Genomic DNA, 22,296 nt, shown 5'->3' with positions numbered 1-22,296 from the left:
CATAGGAACATATATGTGTTTGTAGCTTTAGTCTCATGACAGTGTGCTCATAGGAACATATATGTGTTTGTAGCTTTAGTCTCATGACAGTGTGCTCATAGGAACATATATAAATGTGTTTGTAGCTTTAGTCTCATGACAGTGTGCTCATAGGAACATATATAAATGTGTGTGTAGCTTTAGTCTAATGACAGTGTTCTCATAGGAACATATATAAATGTGTGTGTAGCTTTAGTCTAATGACAGTGTGCTCATAGGAACATATATAAATGTGTTTGTAGCTTTAGTCTCATGACAGTGTGCTCATAGGAACATATATAAATGTGTTTGTAGCTTTAGTCTCATGACAGTGTGCTCATAGGAACATATATAAATGTGTGTGTAGCTGTAGTCTAATGACAGTGTGCTCATAGGAACATATATAAATGTGTGTGTAGCTTTAGTCTAATGACAGTGTGCTCATAGGAACATATATAAATGTGTGTGCAGCTTTAGTCTAATGACAGTGTACTCATAGGAACATATATAAATGTGTGTGTAGCTTTAGTCTCATGACAGTGTGCTCATAGGAACATATATAAATGTGTTTGTAGCTTTAGTCTAATGACAGTGTACTCATAGGAACATATATAAATGTGTTTGTAGCTTTATTTTTGTTTTTTATTACTCAAGGGAGCTGTACTGACAAACTTTTTTGAGAAATTGGATCATCATCACTTCAAGTAATAAGATATAGAGAAGCAGAGAAAATGATTGGAACTATGCCACCTGCTGGAGGGCACACAGTATAACAGCACGGATAGAGCTATATTCATTATGTGCTTATTTAAGCTTTCCAGTTACTTATTTTGATGTATTTAACCCCATTTATTATTTGATAATGATAATTATGTTTTTTTCTACAGTCTTCTAAAAGATTAACATATGAGCATTATAAATTATAGTAGAACAGATTAACACCTTGTTTGATGCAATTGTTTTTTCAGACATACTTTTATATTCGGATGAACCAATCCATTATTGTATCTTGAGAATACAAGGCTTGCCCCTGTCATTGTGTTAACAAAATATCCATTTAGAAAAAAAAATAAGATTAACTGCATATTAGGAACAGATATGTGGAAAGGTTAGGCTTGTCAAGCTTGCAGTGTGCTCTTTCAATTTCAGGACTGAAAATACCACCATTTTCAAATTCAAAATGAGAGAGGCAAAATAAATATTGCAAAGTTGTTTTACTATGAATATATTTATTTTATTTTACAATCACAAAGTGTGTATGTCCCTTTAATACAATACAATAACAGGAAATGGTGAGACCGGAGAGAGGATATTAGTGAATCTAGGCTGCAGTATGACTGGGTGAGTGCTTCATTACACAGCTGGCCATCTGTATATATGATTTCTCACAGTGATATATTGCAAGGACACTGTACAACAGGCAGATAATAATCATAAAACTCTCTGGTGCATTGCAGTGTAACAGTCAATTAGAAAAGATGCAGCAGATAAAGTACAGATTAGACACTGTGTGTTCAGGGGACACACACACTGCAGTACTGTCAGGGTGCAAAGCAATGTGCAAACTGTATCTATAGTGCAATATGATCATGCACAGCAATGTATTACATACAATGAATAGTAATTGTGCATCTTGCAGGTGATGTTTACAATCTGAGCTACACTACAGCAGTAGTACATCTAGTTATTGTGCTACTAGACAACCTGGGATCTCTGATCTGTAACACAATTAATAAATGTAACATTGGGAGAACAGATTGGGAAGGTGTTAAACCATTAAACTACCCCATAAAATGTACTGCCCCCCCCCCATATTGATGGACTAGTCCAAAATGTGCCCCAATAAACTGCAGTACAGTATACAGAGTATAGATAACTACATAATAGTGTCCCTATGTATCAGACCATTGCATATTTGCTCTGTTATGGTGGTCAATAAGAACCATGTTAGGATAGGCCACAGTATTATAATAACCCGGCTTTTGTAGTTTATTAAAGGGACACTGAACCCAATTTTTTTCTTTTGTGATTCAGATAGAGCATGCATTTTTAAGCAACTCTCTAATTTACTCCTATTAGCAAATGTTACTCATTCTCTTGGTATCTTTATTTGAAAAGCAAGAATGTAAGTTTAGATGCCGGACCATTTTTGGTGAACAAAATTGGTTATTATTGCTGATTGGTGGATACATTCATCCACCAATAAACCAGTGCTGTCCAGGGTTCTAGACTTTCTTTTTCAAATAAAGATAGCAAGAGAACAAATAAAAATTGATAATAGGAGTAAATTAGAAAGTTGCTTAAAATTGCCTGCTCTGTCTGAATCCCAAAAGAAAAAATGTGGGTTCAGTGTCCCTTTAACTAGCAGAGGTAACTCAGTAGGCTGTTTCTTAGCTCAAGTGTTTCACAAATACATTTCAAGTGGCATATCAATCTGATCACATACAACAGACCCAAAATGTAGCCACCAATCAGCAAGAGCTACCCAGGTGCTGAACCTAAAATGAGCCAGGTCCTAAGCTTTATATTCCTACTTTAAAAAATATATATATATATAGCAAGAAAATAAAGAAAATAATTATAAAAGGAGTAAATTAGAAAGTTGCTTTAAATTGCTACTCTATCTGAATCATTAAAGAAAAAAAGTAGGGTTTTGTGTCCCTTTAAATTTAGCTCCATAGCAGAAAAGCACTACTGGGAGCTAGCTGAACACATCTGGTGAGTGAATGACAAGAGACATGTGTATGTAGCCAGCAGTCACCTGCAAGATCCCAATAGAGCTTTGCTGCTTCTGGACTATCTAGATATTCTTTTCAGCAAACGATAACAATACATTTGATAATAGAAGTAAATTGAAGAATCTCTGAACATTGCTTACTCTATCTGAATCATGAAAGTTAAAAGGGACATTCCAGGCAAAAAGGGTGCATTTCAGCTTTGAATAGAAGCAATTTTGTAATATACACGACTTAACAAGAATGCTTTTAATAAAAGCTATAGCTGTTTCAAAAGTGTATTTAGGTATGCACCGTGTACCAGCATTTTAAACACAGCACTTGTACCATCTGTAATGACTCAGTTTGTTAATTGCTAATATGATACAAGCCCCACTGGTACTCTGAGCAGCTGTAGTATTTAAAATGCTGGTGCACTGAGAATATCTAGCTATGCTTCACATGCACGTGCAGAGAAAAATGCTAACACTAAAACAGTGCTAACTTTTACTAGAAGCATTTTTGCCAATACATGTACAGTATATTGCACATATGTTTCTATTCAAAGATGTCATTCATCTATGTGCCTTTAAATTTTAACTGGAATGTCCCTTTAATTCTGATTTGTGCGTCCCTATGTATAAGGGAATGCACTTCCTGTTCACTTTAAATCAAAACAAAGCTTTAACTGTTTCACAGCTGCAATGTCATAGTGCAGGACAGCAATGTCATTGTGGTGGGTGAACTTACTTTATCTGCTTTGTGCTTTTGTACCGGATAAATATGACTATTGGGTAGATACGGACACTGTGCAACCGCTCAATAGCATGAGGAGCGATGTCCAGCAGACAGTGGCAGTCCTGAGAAACACAAATACATTCAGTTACGTACAGATGCAAAAACATTGGAGCAGTTTCAATTTGGTGATCATAAAAGTGCCCTATTACCTTCTCTGTTATTTCCTTTATTGAAGCCACTGTGGTGACATCAAAATGGCCGCTACGTCTCTTGTAGTCTATAAACAGACAGTCCTTGACACCGCGTTCTATAGCCTGCTGCGAAGCTTTCATCACCTCTGCAAAGGAAATGGTGGCACGTCTAGTTACATATTAACATATTAATAAGCATTCTACCATTTTTAACACTCACAAACGTAGACAAGATTAACCAAATGACACTGGTGTATTTCCCCTCTATTAGAATTAAATGGATAGAAAAGTCCAAATTAAACTTGCATGATTCTGATAGAGCAAGTCATTTTAGGACACTTTTAAATTAACTTCTATTTTAAAATGTGCTTTGTTCTCTTTGTATCCCTTTTTGAAAAAGAATATGCACATATCCTGCACTAGTGGGAGCTAGCTGCTGATTGGAACCTGCACACATTTGACCTCAGTAGGAGAGAGAGAGATAAATAGTGTTAGCTTAATTAGAAACTCAGTGAAACTCCGTTAAGTTACAAGTAAAGGGGATAAAATAAATAATGAAAGTATACTGCAAACTACACTAAATAAAACAATTTATTGCACAATAGTTTACTATCCCTTTAGTACTATACTATATACTATAGTACTATCCCTTTAAAGAGACCCATATGACGAAGGATAAGGCACATATCAGCTGTAATTTGATCAAATGTTTTTGTTGTATTGAATAGAATTTACAGTGATGTACACATAACTTATGTCTTTCAGACTCCTTCTGTTTTTTTGTGAGACTTGGAAAATGGTGAGAAATTCAAGCTGCTATTGAAAAGCAAGTGGTCCGGACTTCCAGTTGGGAGGAGCGTGAGACAAGACACGCGCGCTCTGAGCTCTGTGTATCGAGCTACAACTCTACATCTCCCCAGCTCATAGCTTCTGTTGGCGGTCTGATACCAGAGAGCGCCCTGGAAGGAAAAGCTTTTTGCGGAGCAGATAGGAGGTCCTATTCTACCACCATGGTCGGGTGGTACCGACAATAGCCATACTGTCCTGACAGCTAAACACATCAGAGACTGTCTCACAGGGGAGACACGTGACGTGCAGCAAAGCTAAAGCGGATACCAATAGGAGCTGATCCACGGCTGAGAGCAGACTTACAGCAGGGAGCTGGTGCTCCAGAAGAACGCCGAGAGACGGCAAAGCTGCAGAGAGCGGCACGCTGCGGTGACTGAGGCGGGCAGGTTCGGGAGGTATCCTGAGCAGGCCGGTCCCCACGCTAACGGCAAGTGTGTTCCTGAGAAGCAGCGATAGACAGCTAAATCTGGAGAGATAGCTCCCGAGTGGAAAACCGCAAGTATAAGCCTGTGCACGGCGCATAACTCTCTATTTCTTTTTGCTGATGGGGTCAGAGGAGGTAGCCTGATACCTGCATGAGAGAACTTGGAACTATCATGATAAATCTGCCTCGATAAAAGTTAGAGAGCCTGTTTCCTAAAAAGGGATAAAAAGTTTAAAGAAGCTATATTGGAAAAGGGGAAAAAAGAAAATCATTTGTTTGTTGTCCCCAAGTGACCTTAAGTAAGACGTATAGTCCATAAGTGGAAAACAACCCGGGTACATGCTGTTTATGGCAGAGCAATTTGCTAAATTATAAGGCCTGTAATGTAACACCGGCAGGCTCACATAATAGGCTGGTGTGGGCTTGTACACTTTTTGTTTGAAGACAAATACTCGAGCTGGACATTAGTCTGTGGCTACATCCATCAGAAGGATATTTTAAGTATACCATTGACAAATTTTCTTTTTTCAGGCAAATATGTAAATTGGAGTCAAGTGGCGCCTTTTTTAAGGTTTACTATCTAAACCCAGTTATAATGTATATACAAGCAATGTATTTTCAAATGGCCAGGATATGACCTTGTTGAATATTGTGGGTTAAGGCATTGTTGAATTTTCAATTGGATAACTTACTACATGAAACCTGAAGGTATACATAAGAGGGATAGGAAAACCACGTTAAAATTTGGCCTAGAAAGTAGTTCTTGGACTAATTTTAATAACTGTACTGGAGACATTAGGTTTATGTATAAATATACAGTGGAATGGTAATGTAAAGGTGTAATGTTGAAAGAAGACAGGTAAAGGTTTAGAAAGGTTTTTTTGTCCGTACCAACTTTCTAAAATATACATAAGCTTTTATGAAAGTTTCTATACACAGAGTTGTGAATATGTATGATTTATTAGGCCATAATAGTAAAAGAGTTTCTAATTTTTGGTGGCATTAACGGAATATATTCTGTAGAATAATAGCCCCCTGAATTTTGGAGTGAGTAAATTTTCTATCAAAAGTGACAGAAAGAAATAATAAAATGACTGAAATTTGAGTGGAAATCAATAGAACCTAGAGGTTATAAGCAATTTTCAGGTATCTGAGGTTAAAAAGTAAGATTTCTTTGATGGTACTGAGGTGCTAGGGATAAGAGAGAAAAATAACACAGTCCTCTTAGAGGCACTTATCACGTTTTGACACTTTTTTTTTTTGTGTGTGTTTTTTTTTTTTTTTTTTTTTTTTTTTTTTAACACCTGGCATATAATTTAAGTGTTTTCACTGTTTCTACACCTACACCTTTTTTTTTTTTTTCTCCTTGCATTTTTTCTCACATATTTTGGAGCATAAATCGCTTCTTTTTTTCTTTTGTTCTCTCCCCCAATAGGGAGACATAGTATTCAGCACGCTTGGAATTTTTCAAGCTTAAACACATAAAAATCACAAAAGTTCTGGGTGTATTTAAAACCCAGAAGCTAATGGAAAAATATGTAACAAATATCAAACCTAGGTCCCCAGCCATGCCACCAAGGAAAGACAAAAAACAAAATAAAACAGCACAAGATGTAATGGTAGAAACAGCTTTAGAGTTACATCAGGCAGGAGAGAGGGCTGTAGACACACAAATTACTAACAACCAGATAGTTGATCTATTACTCCCCCAGTTAGAGGTGATTAAACAGGAATTGTCTGGCCTCACTATTGAGATCAGGCAATTCTCAAACAGGTTGACAGAAGTAGAGACGCGGGTCTCTGAGCTGGAGGATACATGTATCCACCAGGAGGAGATCACACGAAAGCGTACAGACACTATAAAAATGCTACAGAATAAAGTAGAGGACCTAGAGGATAGGTCAAGAAGAAATAACGTGAGAGTGGTAGGCCTACCTGAAACAACTGAGTATAGTGATCTTTTGCAATTTGCCTCTGTGACACTGACAAACATCTTAGGTATGACACCTCACGGGGGGCAAGTAGCGGTAGAGAGAGCACACCGCACCGGCCCCATTAGGGCGGGTACGGATATGAAAAATAGACCCAGAATGATCATGATTCGCTACCTTAATTTTCAAGACAAGGTATTCATCATGAGACAATACAGGAAATGTCACCCATTGATAATAGAGGGTAAGCAGATATTAGTTTTCCAAGATTATTCGGTAGATACTTCTACCAAGAGAAAAGAAATGTCCCCTTACTGTTCAGGGCTGATAAAGGCAGGGATGAAAGCGAATTTAAGATACCCTGCGAAAATAGTCGCTGAAGGAAAGGAAGGGCAGGTAGTGTTAAATTCCCCAGAAGAAGCAAAGCTATTTTGCATTAGAAATGAGATAAATATCTAGCTCCTCTGGGCTATATACAACAGGATTAAATGAGACAGACATTATGGTACTGATGGCTAATAGAATAAGTAGACTGGTATGGTTAGGGTTTTATTTTAGAGTGAGTGGGGTGGGCCTTTTTTTCCTTTTTTTTTTTTTTTCTTTTCCTTTCTCCTTCTCTTCTCTCCACCCATGGGCACCGGAAATACAGCCGGCTAGAAATTAGAAGATAGGTGATATGGGAGAAAATTTGAGGTTTATTTCGTGGAATATTGGAGGTGTAACCTCCCCAATGAAACGCAAAGACATTTTAAAAACTATTAAAAAATGTAATCCTGATATAATTTTGCTGCAAGAACTCAATTTAAGAGAAAATGAAATACCTAAACTTAAGCCCAAATGGATAGCCGAGATTATAGCGACACCTTGTATAACAAGGAGATGTGGAGTCGCTATAATGATAAACAATAGGCTACAATATAATAAAGTCAGAAGGAAACTCTGCAGGCAGATTTTTAATACTTCAAATAGAAATAGACTCTAAGAGATGGACAATCTGTAATATTTATGGCCCAAATAGTTTTGATAAGGAATTCTGGAACAAACTTAAAGATAAATTAATTCCTTATTTAGACCAGAATTTAATTCTGGCGGGTGATTTCAATATGACCTTATACCCTGAAATAGACAGATTAAGACAAAAGAAAAGCTCTGGTAAATATAAAAGAGAGGCTAGTTTCTTCAGAGAATTCTGTAAAATATTAAGAGTCAAGGATGTATGGAGAGCCCAACATCCAGATACGAGGGAATATTCTTGTGAGTCTAAAGCACACAAAAAATTTTCTAGGATTGATTTGTTTCTAGTAGAAGAAAAAATGTTGAAAATGGATATAGAAACGGAAATTTTAGACTTTACTTTATCGGACCATGCAATTATATCACTAAAATTTATATTACATGTACCAGAGCGGTCAAATATAAATACCTTCAGATTTCCTGGGTATATGGTTAACAACTTAGGTTTTCGTAATTGGCTGACACAAAGGTGGCAGGAATATGTTGATCTGAACCAAGGATACAGACACAAACCAGAAATTTTCTGGGAAGCGGGTAAAGCCGTATTGAGGGGAGAAATTAAACAGTATATGATCAGAAAGAAAAAGAAACAGATGGCTAGGGAGGTACAATTAGCGAATCAGCTTAAAAATGTATACAGAAAATATATTATAAACCCCAATAAGGTATCCTGGGATAATTATATAAGGGCCAAAGCAGAGAGAGAGTTGTTCCTGAATAATAAATGGGCATTGGAAGATATTAAAAATAGGAATTACTGGCAAGGCCTCCAAGGAATATCAGCCAAACATTTGGCTAAAATGAGGGAGGTCAGGAAAAATAAAAATGTATGTACTCTGATAAAACATAAAAATAACACTTATACTAAAGCGTCGGAAATTCGGGACGCTTTTTATAAATATTATCAAAAACTATACTCACAAGGGGAAGTAGACATCCAGGCAAAAGAGAACTTCTGGAAAGAAATCACTTTAACAAAACTAGATAGAGAAAAAGCAACTCAATTAAATGCAGAAATAAGTATAGAGGAAGTAAATATAGCCATTGAGGCAATGAAATCAGGGAAAGCACCAGGTCCTGATGGGATATCTGCTGAATTTTATAAGATATTGAAATTAGATGTGGCGGGAATTCTGTGTGACATTTTCAATTTATATTTCGTACATAACCAAAAGCAATCACCATATTTCACGGATTCTATAGTGACCTTGATTCATAAGAAAGGCAAACCAAAAGAAGATATGGGTTCGTACAGACCCATATCTCTACTCAATAATGATTATAAGATTCTAATGTCCATTATTGCAGATAGGCTCAAAAAAGTAGTCAGTGACATAATCCACCCAGACCAGACAGGATTTATGCCAGGGCGAAATGCTGCCAGAAACATTCGTAGAGTGCTATTAACAATTGATTATTATTATAACAAATTAAATAGAACAGAAATTAAATGTAAATCAGATTTGGCATTAGTAACTATAGACGCGGAGAAGGCGTTCGATTCGATAATATGGGAGCACATGATGACTTCTCTAACCCAGTTCGGGTTCTTTGGTAATATGGTCAATATAATTGAATTAATATACAAAACGCCTAGATCACAAATCTGTGTAAACGGGGCACTCACTCCATATATAACACTCCAAAGGGGTACCAGACAAGGATGCCCGCTATCCCCAATACTTTTTAATATATCATTAGAGCCACTCGCAATCTATATAAGAAAGTAAGTAAAGGGTATTAGTCTTGGTAAACAAAAAACAGTGGTATCACTTTATGCAGATGATGATATTCTGTTTTTAAGTGATTCAAAGACTAATATTCCAAAAAGCTTGGAGATAATAAACCATTTTAGTAAATTTACGGGGTACAAGATCAACACTCAGAAATCTGAGATCTTGTGGATAAAGAAAAATAAAACAAGTTTCACCAATCATCCATTTAGAGAAGTGACTACGATAGAATATTTGGGAATTAAATTAGGAAACAACCCTCATAAGTGGTATACTTTGAATTATACGCAGTTTTTTTTACATTTGGAGATGGAATTACAGAGATGGAAATTGTTTTTCCTCTCTCTTTCAGCTAAAATTATGTTAATTAAATCAATTTTTTTTCTGCGCTTAATGTATTTATTACAAAATCTACCGCTGTTTATCTCTAAGCAGGATTTACTTAGATTCAACAAGGCATGTACAAAGTTTTTTTGGGGTAAGGGGAGACCTAGAATATCGGTAGATAGGTTATCTATACCCAAAAAATATGGTGGTATGTCTCTTCCAAATTTAAGATATTACAATTGGACCACCATGGTGAAATACGCAATAGATTGGTTAACAGAATCTCAGTATATTACGTATTATGACATAGAGTCGGAGTTAATAGCCCCTTTTAATTTGAAAGCTGCTCTGCACCATACATATGGAAAATTGCCCGGTAATATTAAACAGTTGTTGACATTTTCAAATATAATATTGGCATGGCAAAAATATTGTAAAGTACTGGGGATAGATCATAGAATATCACAATATCTACCCATAATTGGAACACCAGCATTCTCACCAGGCATGCACAATGCAGTATTCAAGGAATGGCAGAACAAGGGAGTTACATATTTTTCGCAATTGTTAATAGAAGGTACAAATAATATACAATTATTTAGCCAAGTTGCGGGTAAATATCAGCTCCCCTCAAAAAATTTCTTTGCGTTTCTACAAGCTAGAATCTTTATTACAACATTAATATCTGAGACAAATCCTGAATGGAGGTTAAGAGAACTAGAGGCAGGTTTCAAACTATAAAAGGCGGGTTTCAGAGCAGTTTCTTATTGGTATGAAGCAGTATTTATAAAATTGGGTGACAACTATCTGACGGGGATAAGAGATAAACTCAAAAAATATTTTCCAAATATACAGGAAGAGGAGATTCAGAAGAGTATAGGAGTAGTTGCAGAGTCCACATCAATAGTTAGTTGGAGGGAAGCTCACTGGAAAATTTTGAATAATTATTATTTCACTCCAGACAGAATTAATAAATGGGCAGCTGAGGGCTTTTATCTGGGCTGCTATAAATGTAATGCGGAAAGGGCAGACCTTTTACATTGTTTCTGGTTATGTCCCAAGATCAGGCAATTCTGGGGAAAAATTAACTATTGGCTTAATAAATATATTCAAGCACGGATGGAATTCAATTCAGAGGTAGTTTTTTTATTATGTCAAGAACAAAGACGGGCAGGAGATAAACAATTAATTAATACTTCCATTATGGCAGCTCGAAATTTAATTTTAAGAAAATGGAAACTTAAAAAAGCGCCAAAGATGGTGGAGTTTACAAAGCTGATAAAAATACAAATGACAGCAGAACTATATGATAAGAAACTAGCTTTGGAGCATAACCTCCGAAAATATTTTAATAAATGGCTCAAAATAATTACAGAATGGCCAATCGAGATACAAAAACAACATATAGCCCCGTTAAGAAATTCATTAGCTTTCCAGACGTTGATATGTGAAGAGAGGATACCTTACCAGTGGGGTGAAGTGAGAGATAGGATGGCGTAGTTCCGGTGCCTGGAGGGGAGAGGGAGAGAGGGATTACCCCCCCCCCCCCTTTTTTTTTTTTTTTTTTTTTCCCTCTCCATTTCTTTTGGGGTTTGTGACAGGGTAAACATGAGTCTAAAAGATCTCTAAGTTTTATGTTTAAAATCCAGCATTTTGTATAAATTAGCTTGATTATGATTATGAAATGTTAACAAGGTAATAAGCGATGAGCATCACTATGTATTCTTTTTTTGTGAAGTATGTTAAGGAGTCCTGTGAGGCGTAAAATGACAAATTCGGTTGTTTGCTTTTCCTTTTTTCTTTGTATTATACACTGCTGGATATTCTGACTTACACTGCATAATCAGCCCCCCCCCCCCTTTTTTTTTTTTTCTTTCTCTCTTTTTCAGGATGTGTGATAGGGTAAAAGATGAGTGTAAAAGATTTTTAAGATTTATGTTTAAAACCCAGCATTGTATATATATCAGCTTGAATATGACCATGAAAGGTTAACAAGGCAATAAGCGATGAGCTTCATTATGTATTTTTTGTTATGTGAATTATTATAAGGAGCCCTGCGAGGCGTAAAATGATAAACTTGGTTGTTCTCTTTTATTTTTCTCTTGTATTTTGCTGGATATAAATAAAGTTTAAAAAAAAAAAGAAAAGCAAGTGGTCCAGGCTGGATATGTACAGCTCATCGGCTTATACATGACCTGTTACAGAGGAGTATACATGACCTGTTACAGAGGAGTATACATGACATGTTACAGACATGAACCAAGTCTTGACATTTTTAAAACAAATTAACATCCTTTTTACTGAAATTATTGTTTCAAAAGCCAAACTCCACCCACTACTTGACACATTTGGAGGAGACAATCTGGGTTTTAGTCTGCCATATAGATAACATTGTGCTCACTCCTGTAGAGAACAATAATTGTTATCCAGAAACCAGGGCTAATTGGCTAAAATGCAAGCTTGTAAAAAGCACTGAGATAAGGGGCTGTCTCAGTGCATTTACGCAGAGGCTTAGATACAAGGTAATCATAGAGGTAAAAAGTATATTAATATAACAGTGTTGGTTATGCAAAACTGGGGATTAAGTAATAAAGGGATTATCTATCTTTTTAGACTGTCCATTTAATTTGCTTCCAATTATCCATTTTACCTACTGGAGTGTAATTGTTTACCATTGTTATCTCCTTTACCTTTATTTTGACATTTAAAATAGCTACATTTGCCTGTGGTATCACCACCTACTATACTGAAAGTATTGGCTATAGAAAAGCTGTGAAATTACACTTCCAGCGGGAGATAGAGAGAACATTTTAAAACTTATGCCTCCTAAGTATTGGACTTTTGTATACAGACAGAGAAAAGATAAGGAAGCATGTGTGTGTATAGAAAGTGATAAAATAAGGAGATCTGATTTCCCTGTAAACTTAGCTAATTGTAATGGGTTGTGGTGTCAAAGAACAAAACCAGCTATTTTAAATACAAAACAAACCTAAAGCAGCAATTTCTCATACATTTTTATAATCTTATACCAGCAACAGAAGAGTAAAAATGTATGGAAAGTTGTACCTTTAGCTATATGTTTGTATATGAAATAGCTGTATCTGAAACCACAAGCCAATAAAATGGGCTAAACCTGCAGGGAGCACAGACCCAATTATCTTATCTCTCTATATTTACACAAAAATCTTATCACTCACTATATACACCTCTCAATGCTTAGGGCCTGATTCTCCTCTCTGCTCCGGCAAGATTCCCCCACAAGAAATGTTTTAAAGGCAGTTTTTACTTTGGGGAACTCACGAATATGCTTTACATTAAAGACACTTACTTTACAATATAAATTTGAGGAGATCAACGCAACTTTTAACTTACCAAGTGGACATCTGCAGAACTTTCCGGGAGACTCTTTAACCAGCATATCTTTTACTGCATCTACAAGTGGTCCAAGAACTAGAACAGGCCGGGGGGAGGTACAGTCCACCCTTTGGACTCGCTGATAAGCCAAACTCAAGTCTAGAATAAAGAAGGGGCCAAAAAGAAAAAAAAATTAGTTGGGGGGGGGGGGGGGGGGGGAAGAGTATAAAATAAATAAATATGGGAGGAAAGTATGTAACCAGAACACATTAAATGAGAAAATAATATACAGAAAATAAAGTTAAGAACATTAATTATCTCAAAAAAAAACAGAGTAAATAATTCTGCTTTGACAATAAACCTCTATCAATGTGTTTGTAATCTCACCATCCAGGAAAGGAATGGAGTCTGTACTGATCGTATCCAACCCTTGCAGGTCTTTACCATCTCGTGAGCCACTGTGTTTATGTTTGTGCTTCCTTCTGAAGAAGGAGCGTCTAGCAGCAGCAGCAGAGAGAGTCTTTCCTGACGTTCCCTCATCTCGTACCTCAGACATGCTAAGCCTTCTGGAGAATTCCTGCTCCATCCTGAAACAAATATTATGGATAGATTTATTTTTATTATTATACCATGAAGCAACATCAAAGAAATAAACGGCATAACATGATATATCCTCATAAATGTGTGTGTGTATAATGGCTCAAAAACAATGAGCTCAGACTGGACATATGCGTATTTAGGAACACAGACCCAATAAACTGTATTACAGGAACAAAGCTCACACTATTAAATTCAAATACGATTTAAGTTAAACCAGTATGAGAGGGTGTGGAAGTTAAAGGGACAATCAAGTCCAAAAAAACTTTCATGATTTAAATCGGGAATGTAATTTTAAACGACTTTACAATTTACTTTTATTACCAATTTTGCTTTGTTCTCTTAGTTGAAAGCTTAAACCTAGGAGGTTCCTATGCTAATTTCTTAGACCTTGTAGACTGTCTTTAATCTGAATGCACTTTGACCACTAGAGGGCATTATTACATGTGTTTCATGTTTATGTGAAGTTATCTAGGGGTGAGCACTGATTGGCTAAAAATCAAGTCTTGCAAAACAACTGAAATAAGGGGGCAGTTTGCAGAGGCTTAGATACAAGGCAATCACAGAGGTAAAAATGTATTTCTATAACAGTGTTGGTTATGCAAAACTGGGGGAATATTATAATAAAGGGATTATCTTTTTTTTCTGGTGTTGACTGTCCCTTTAAAAACTTTTTTTTTTTTTTTGCTTGAAACAAACCTACAAAAGCATAAAAGAAAAGTGAAAATAAAATCAAACCTGCCCACAAAAGCCTGGACTTTTTTTTATAGCGGTCTTAAAGAAAAGGAGAGCATGAAAGCCCCCTTTTCAGTAGAGGTAATATAAGACTCCTCCCATTTCTGCTACACAACATCTAAGCTAAATAAATGCATACAATAGGAAGGGAGCTGTAAGTTATGATGAGCAAAGATATTGAAAAAATAACTTAATTTCCATTTATCTTGGCTGGCCATAGTAGCACTCACCAAAGATTTAACCAGGTCTTCAGTATAACCAAAATTGAGAAATAAACAAACCAGGCAGAAAAAAAAAGCTAAGACTCATTTTATTGGCCAACACGGAATGGAGAACCTTCTCTTGAAATCTGGCCTCAGCAGATGCAAATACCAAAATTATAGCGCTTCGGAAACATTTGAAGACAAATATGATGCTTTGCAAAAGAGACGCATACTTTAGCTAACGAAAATGTAGAAAGAGATTTAAAGGGACATGAAACACAACATTTTTCTTTCATAATTCAGATAGAGAATACATCTTTAAACAACTTTCAAATGTACTTGTATTGTTCGTTTTGCTTCATTATCTTGGCATCCTTTACTGAATAAGCAGCAATGCACAACTGGGAGCTAGTTGAATACATCGGTAAGCCAATCACAAGAGGCATATATGTGCAGCCACCAATCAGCAGCTACCTTCCAGCTCTTGAGCCTACCTAGGTATGCTTTTCGACAAAGGATAACAAGAGAACCAAGCAAATTAGATAATAGAAGTAAATTGGAAAGTTGTTTTATCTGAATCATGAAGGGAGAAAAAAATTGTGTTTCATGTCCTTGTGTCACAGAACAAACTATCTGGAAGCCCTAGTCTTTGCTTGCATACATCCCTTGTAATGACCTTATGGAATCCTTAGCAATCTATCAGTCCTTTTATTCATTTAATTAGATGTGTAGACATTGAACCGCATTCAAGGTATATCATGTTTTATATGACATATATAAAGAAATGCTTTCAGGTCTCTTTAAAAAGGGACATGAAAATCAAAGTTAGACTTTCATAGTTCCAATAGTGCCTATAATTATTAGATTTTCAATTAACTTATCAAATTTATTTTGTTCTCTTAGTATCCTTTGTTAAAAAAACATATCTAGATATAGTCTCAGGAGCAGCAATGCACAACTAGTAGCAAGCTGGCTAATCATTGGTGGCTACACACATATGCCTCTCGTCACTGGCTCACCAACGTCCCAGTAGTGCATTGCTGCTATAGAGCTGACTTTAACCCATTACACAACAGTACAGTAATAAATTGCTCTAATAAATCAGATCCTTTTATTTTTTGCACTTTTATGTTCCTGCAATAACATTACTAACATGTATAATTATCTACACTAACTTATGTGCCTCTATCTGCCCATATTACATATGTGAGATACAGACTGGGGATCCGGATTACTACCATGTATAATTATCTACACTAACTTACTTGTGTGCCTCTATCTGCCCATATTACGTATGTGAGATACGGACTGGGGATCCGCCGGATTACTACCATGTATAATTATCTACACTAACTTACTTATGTGCCTCTATCTGCCCATATTACATATGTGAGATACAGACTGGGGATCCAGGTTACTACCATGTATAATTATCTACACTAACTTACTTGTGTGCATATATCTGCCCATATTACATATGTGAGATACAGACTGGGGATCCAGATTACTACCATGTATAATTATCTACACTAACTTACTTGTGTGCCTCTATCTGCCCATATTATATATGTGAGATACAGACTGGGGATCCGGATTACTACCATGTATAATTATCTACACTAACTTACTTGTGTGCATCTATCTGCCCATATTGCATATGAAATGTTCTGCTCTGATCAATAACGTGTGGATACTCACATGTATTTACTGGGGATCTGCCCCCTCTCAAGCTTCTGTGCATTTTCATCCAACTGCCATGCCATCCAGGTTCCAAAACCCCCCTGGGGGAGAGTGTCTTCAACATATAGGATGTCATCTTTCTTAAAGCTCAGCTCTTGCGATGCTTCCGCTTGCCTCTCATACAATGCTCTGTAACAGGGCAGAGACAGTTACGGGGCCATACCCAAAAGTGACCATTAAATACATTAGAACAAAAAAAGGGAATACAATAACACTTACTCTGAAATTTCAAAATGTCCTATTTGCCTATGTCCTGTATCAGCCAATCACAGACTGATATGTATACACTTGCACATGCTCATAAGGAGCTGATGCCTCAAAGTGTGAATACAGGGACGAAAAGCATAATTTGATAATAGAAGTAATTGGAACGTTTCTTAAAACTGCAAATCTTTATCTGTACTATCCCTTTAAAAAGGTACATGGAAGTCAAAATTAAACGTTTTTGTTATTTAGACAAAGTCTACCATTTTTAAAAACAACTTTTTTTTCTATCATTAAATTCTCTTTTTTTCTTCTCTATCTTGTGCTAGCATTACTAAAAGGTCTAGCATTAGAAGCTCTGCCTTATCAAACGTTCTAGAGTCATCTGTATAGTACTGACAGGTCCACTATGGGAAGCCCCTTAAAGGAAGAATGGCTCTATACTTCTACTGGAACCAAAATAATTACAGAAAGCCTTGCATTAAAAAGGAACATTAAACACCTAAAGATATTAATATAAATTGTTTCATTACATGTAGTAAAACAACTTTGCAATATACTTTCATTATTTTGTTCTCCTTACTTGTAATTTAATTATGAATATTGTGGGCTTTATAATTCATATTAAACATGGAAGTACAGACACAGCTCTATTCCACACAGTGATTGGTTGCACCATTCTTGATTGGCCTCAGCAGAAAAGGTAACCTAAGTTACAATATGGTGGTGCACACTGCTTTATTTTATGGATATTAAATTTACCCTTATTTTTTTTAAAATGTAAACAATATAATTTTAAAAAATACACATACATACAAATTATTGTCTGGAAAATCTTTGCTCTGAATACATCATTCAAGCGATACTTTATTTAGTGTTTGATGTCCCTTTTAAACCTCTTCTGCCAGAGATATTAAGGGTGAGGGGGAACTCAAATGCATCTCCTAATGAGAAGACCATCTAGTCGAGAACTAATAGACCTCACTAACGTGAGCCCATTAAATTAATCAATGTTTGAAGCCAACAGCAGAATGAAAAAATAAGCTAAATAAAGAATTATTCCCCATAGCAGAAGATTTATGCAAACACGAGTGTCTATTCTCTAAAGTCACAGGTTCAAGGGACAGGAAACACCTTGTAATTACAAGAGACTTCTTTTGTGCTGCTACAGAACAACATATCAGCCAAGTCTAAACATTTTTAAAACAAAATTAACATCCTTTTTACTAGAATTGTTTTTCAACAGCCAAACTCCACCCACTATTTGCCTTATTTGAAGGAGCCAATCTGAGCTAACCGCAGTCACAAAGTTAGTGTAAAATGTATCGTCTTGCGGTTATTATCAGGCAAAGCCAATTTGGGACATATATGTAGCAGGGTTAGTCTTGAGAAGTCAGCAGGGTGCTTTTCAAGTTCTGAGAAATTAGAAATGGCTTAATTTTCAGAGCTAAATTACATGAAGGGGGCAAAATAAATAATGAACATATATTGCAAATTTGTTTTGTTATGCATAACTAAACATTTTATATAAACATATCAAGGTGTTCACTGTCCCTTTAAAGAAACATTCAGTTTTAATGTCTCCCAAATGAGAACGTACTAACCCCATGTTACAAGTATAATCTAATTCAATGATGGCCAACTTGTGTTATTTATGTTTAACCCTTACATTTCAAAGGTGCATAAATCCATTGGGTGTATGAGATAATGAAAACGTTTTTGGGGTGCTACTTTCTGGGAGTAAAACTGTAACATTCTTTCTTGCTTCAAACAAAAGAATGAGGGGCTCAGTGGGGCACATGACAAGTTGGTTATGAAAGATCACTACTTGAAAGACTTCTCTCCAGCATTGTTATGAATTCGCTAGTTTGTCCCACAACTACTGACCTTACATAGAATCCATCCCCCGGCAGGTCTTTGATTTTACTGAATTCTTCTGTCTTTTGTTGCACCTTTATTCTGACATTCTCTACCGGTTTTAGCATTTCCAAATAAGCTTCTTCTGCCGTCTTGTTCTTCATATCTACTGAACCATACTGGGAGAGGGAACACACAAGTGTGAGAGTGAGCGAGAGACGCAGAGACAGACAGAGAGTAACTGATTGAGAGGGTTTGACTGATGACAAAGATGGACTTAAATAGATAAAAAAACATAATTTATGTAAGAACTTACCTGATAAATTCATTTCTTTCATATTAGCAAGAGTCCATGAGCTAGTGACGTATGGGATATACATTCCTACCAGGAGGGGCAAAGTTTCCCAAACCTTAAAATGCCTATAAATACACCCCTCACCACACCCACAATTCAGTTTAACGAATAGCCAAGAAGTGGGGTGATAAGAAAAAAGTGCGAAAGCATATAAAATAAGGAATTGGAATAATTGTGCTTTATACAAAAAAATCATAACCACCACAAAAAAAGGGCGGGCCTCATGGACTCTTGCTAATATGAAAGAAATGAATTTATCAGGTAAGTTCTTACATAAATTATGTTTTCTTTCATGTAATTAGCAAGAGTCCATGAGCTAGTGACGTATGGGATAATGACTACCCAAGATGTGGATCTTTCCACACAAGAGTCACTAGAGAGGGAGGGATAAAATAAAGACAGCCAATTCCTGCTGAAAATAATCCACACCCAAAATAAAGTTTAATGAAAAACATAAGCAGAAGATTCAAACTGAAACCGCTGCCTGAAGTACTTTTCTACCAAAAACTGCTTCAGAAGAAGAAAATACAACAAAATGGTAGAATTTGGTAAAAGTATGCAAAGAGGACCAAGTTGCCGCTTTGCAAATCTGATCAACCGAAGCTTCATTCCTAAACGCCCAGGAAGTAGAAACTGACCTAGTAGAATGAGCTGTAATCCTATGAGGCGGAGTCTTACCCGACTCAACATAGGCAAGATGAATTAAAGATTTCAACCAAGATGCCAAAGAAATGGCAGAAGTTTTCTGGCCTTTCTAAAACCGGAAAAGATAACAAATAAACTAGAAGTCTTTCGGAAAGACTTAGTAGCTTCAACATAATATTTCAAAGCTCTAATAACATCCAAAGAATGCAACGATTTCTCCTTAGAATTCTTAGGATTAGGACATAATGAAGGAACCACAATGTCTCTACTAATGTTGTTGGAATTCACAACTTAGGTAAAAATTCAAAAGAAGTTCGCAACACCGCCTTATCCTGATGAAAAATCAGAAAAGGAGACTCACAAGAAAGAGCAGATAATTCAGAAACTCTTCTGGCAGAAGAGATGGCCAAAAGGAACAAAACTTTCCAAGAAAGTAATTTAATATCCAATGAATGCATAGGTTCAAATGGAGGAGCTTGAAGAGCCCCCAGAACCAAATTCAAACTCCAAGGAGGAGAAATTGACTGAATGACAGGCTTTATACGAACCAATGCTTGTACAAAACAATGAATATCAGGAAGAATAGCAATCTTTCTGTGAAAAAGAACAGAAAGAGCAGAGATTTGACCTTTCAAGGAACTTGCGGACAAACCCTTATCTAAACCATCCTGAAGAAACTGTAATATTCTCGGTATTCTAAAAGAATGCCAAGAAAAAAGATGAGAAAGACACCAAGAAATACAAGTCTTCCAGACTCTATAATATATCTCTCTGGATACAGATTTACGAGCCTGTAACATAGTATTAATCACAGAGTCAGAGAAACCTCTTTGACCAAGAATCAAGCGTTCAATCTCCATACCTTTAAATTTAAGGATTTCAGATCCTGATGGAAAAAAAGGACCTTGAGACAAAAGGTCTGGTCTTAACGGAAGAGTCCACGGTTGGCAAGAGGCCATCCGGACAAGATCCGCATACCAAAACCTGTGAGGCCATGCCGGAGCTACCAGCAGAACAAACGAGCATTCCTTCAGAATCTTGGAGATTACTCTTGGAAGAAGAACTAGAGGCGGAAAGATATAGGCAGGATGATACTTCCAAGGAAGAGATAATGCATCCACTGCCTCCGCCTGAGGATCCCGGGATCTGGACAGATACCTGGGAAGTTTCTTGTTTAGATGAGAAGCCATCAGATCTATTTCTGGAAGTTCCCACATTTGAACAATCTGAAGAAATACCTCTGGGTGAAGAGACCATTCGCCCGGATGCAACGTTTGGCGACTGAGATAATCCGCTTTCCAATTGTCCATACCTGGGATATGAACCGCAGAGATTAGACAGGAGCTGGATTCCGCCCAAACCAAAATTCGAGATACTTCTTTCATAGCCAGAGGACTGTGAGTCCCTCCTTGATGATTGATGTATGCCACAGTTGTGACATTGTCTATCTGAAAACAAATGAACAACTCTCTCTTCAGAAGAGGCCAAGACTGAAAAGCTCTGAAAATTGCACGGAGTTCAAAAATATTGATCGGAAATCTCACCTCCTGAGATTCCCAAACCCCTTGTGCCGTCAGATACCCCCACACAGCTCCCCAACCTGTAAGACTTGCATCTGTTGAGATTATAGTCCAGGTCGGAAGAACAAAGAAGCCCCCTGAACTAAACGATGGTGATCTGTCCACCATGTCAGAGAGTGTCGTAAAATTGGTTTAAAGATATTAATTGAGATATATTTGAGTAATCCCTGCACCATTGGTTCAGCATACAGAGCTGAAGAGGTCGCATGTGAAAACGAGCAAAGGAGATCGCATCTGATGCGGCAGTCCTAAGACCCAACATTTCCATGCATAAGGCTACCAAAGGGAATGATTGTGACTGAAGGTTTTGACAAGCTGATATCAATGTTAAACTTCTCCTGTCTGACAAGGACAGAGTCATAGACACTGAATTTATCTAGAAACCTAAAAAGGTTACCCTTGTCTGAGGAATCAATGAACTGATTGGTAAATTGATCCTCCAACCATGAACTTGAAGAAACAACACAAGTCGATCCGTATGAGATTCTTCGAAAATGAGAAGACTGAGCAAGTACCAAGATATCGTCCAAATAAGGAAATACCAAAACCCTATTCTCTGATTACAGAAAGAAGGGCACCGAGAACCTTTGAAAAAAATTCTTGGAACTGAGGCTAGGCCAAACGGTAGAGCCACAAAACTGGTAATGCTTGTCTAAAAAGAGAATCTCAGACACTAAAAGTGATCTGGATGAATCGGAATATGCAGATACACATCCTGTAAATCTATTGTAGACATATAATGCCCTTGCTAAACAAAAGGCAGGATAGTCCTACAGTAACCATCTTGAATGTTGGTATCCTAACATAACGATTCAATAATGATAGATCCGGAACTGGTCTGAAGGAATTGACCTTCTTTGGTACAATGAAGAGATAAAATAAAACCCCAGCCCCTGTTCCAGAACTGGAACTGGCATAAATACTCCAGCCAACTCTAGATCTGAAACACATTTCAGAAATGCTGAGCCTTTGCTGTGTTAACTGGGACACGGGAAAGAAAAGAATCTCTTAGCAGGAGGCCTTAACTTGAAGCCAATTCTGTACCTTTCTGAAACCAGAGATTAAGAACGGAATTGATCCAAATTTC

General features: G+C 36.7%; 1 protein-coding gene across 1 annotated transcript in view; it reads right to left on the bottom strand.

Annotated features, from left to right (window-relative positions):
- Positions 1-22,296, bottom strand: part of DLG5 (discs large MAGUK scaffold protein 5) — a 143,099-nt gene that overhangs the window by 10,593 nt on the left and 110,210 nt on the right. Inside the window, exons 26-31 of the mRNA XM_053692123.1 lie at positions 18,660-18,808; positions 16,527-16,697; positions 13,681-13,880; positions 13,312-13,452; positions 3,680-3,807; positions 3,483-3,592 (exon numbers count right to left, since the gene is read on the bottom strand). Of these exons, the coding sequence (XP_053548098.1) occupies positions 3,483-3,592; positions 3,680-3,807; positions 13,312-13,452; positions 13,681-13,880; positions 16,527-16,697; positions 18,660-18,808 (899 nt within the window). The remainder of the gene's footprint in view (positions 1-3,482; positions 3,593-3,679; positions 3,808-13,311; positions 13,453-13,680; positions 13,881-16,526; positions 16,698-18,659; positions 18,809-22,296) is intronic.

Source organism: Bombina bombina, chromosome 9, assembly GCF_027579735.1.
Source record: "Bombina bombina isolate aBomBom1 chromosome 9, aBomBom1.pri, whole genome shotgun sequence".
NCBI classification, from domain to species: Eukaryota; Metazoa; Chordata; class Amphibia; order Anura; family Bombinatoridae; genus Bombina; species Bombina bombina.
Note: the sequence above shows the minus strand (reverse complement) of the source record. Positions and strands in the feature narration are given on the sequence as shown.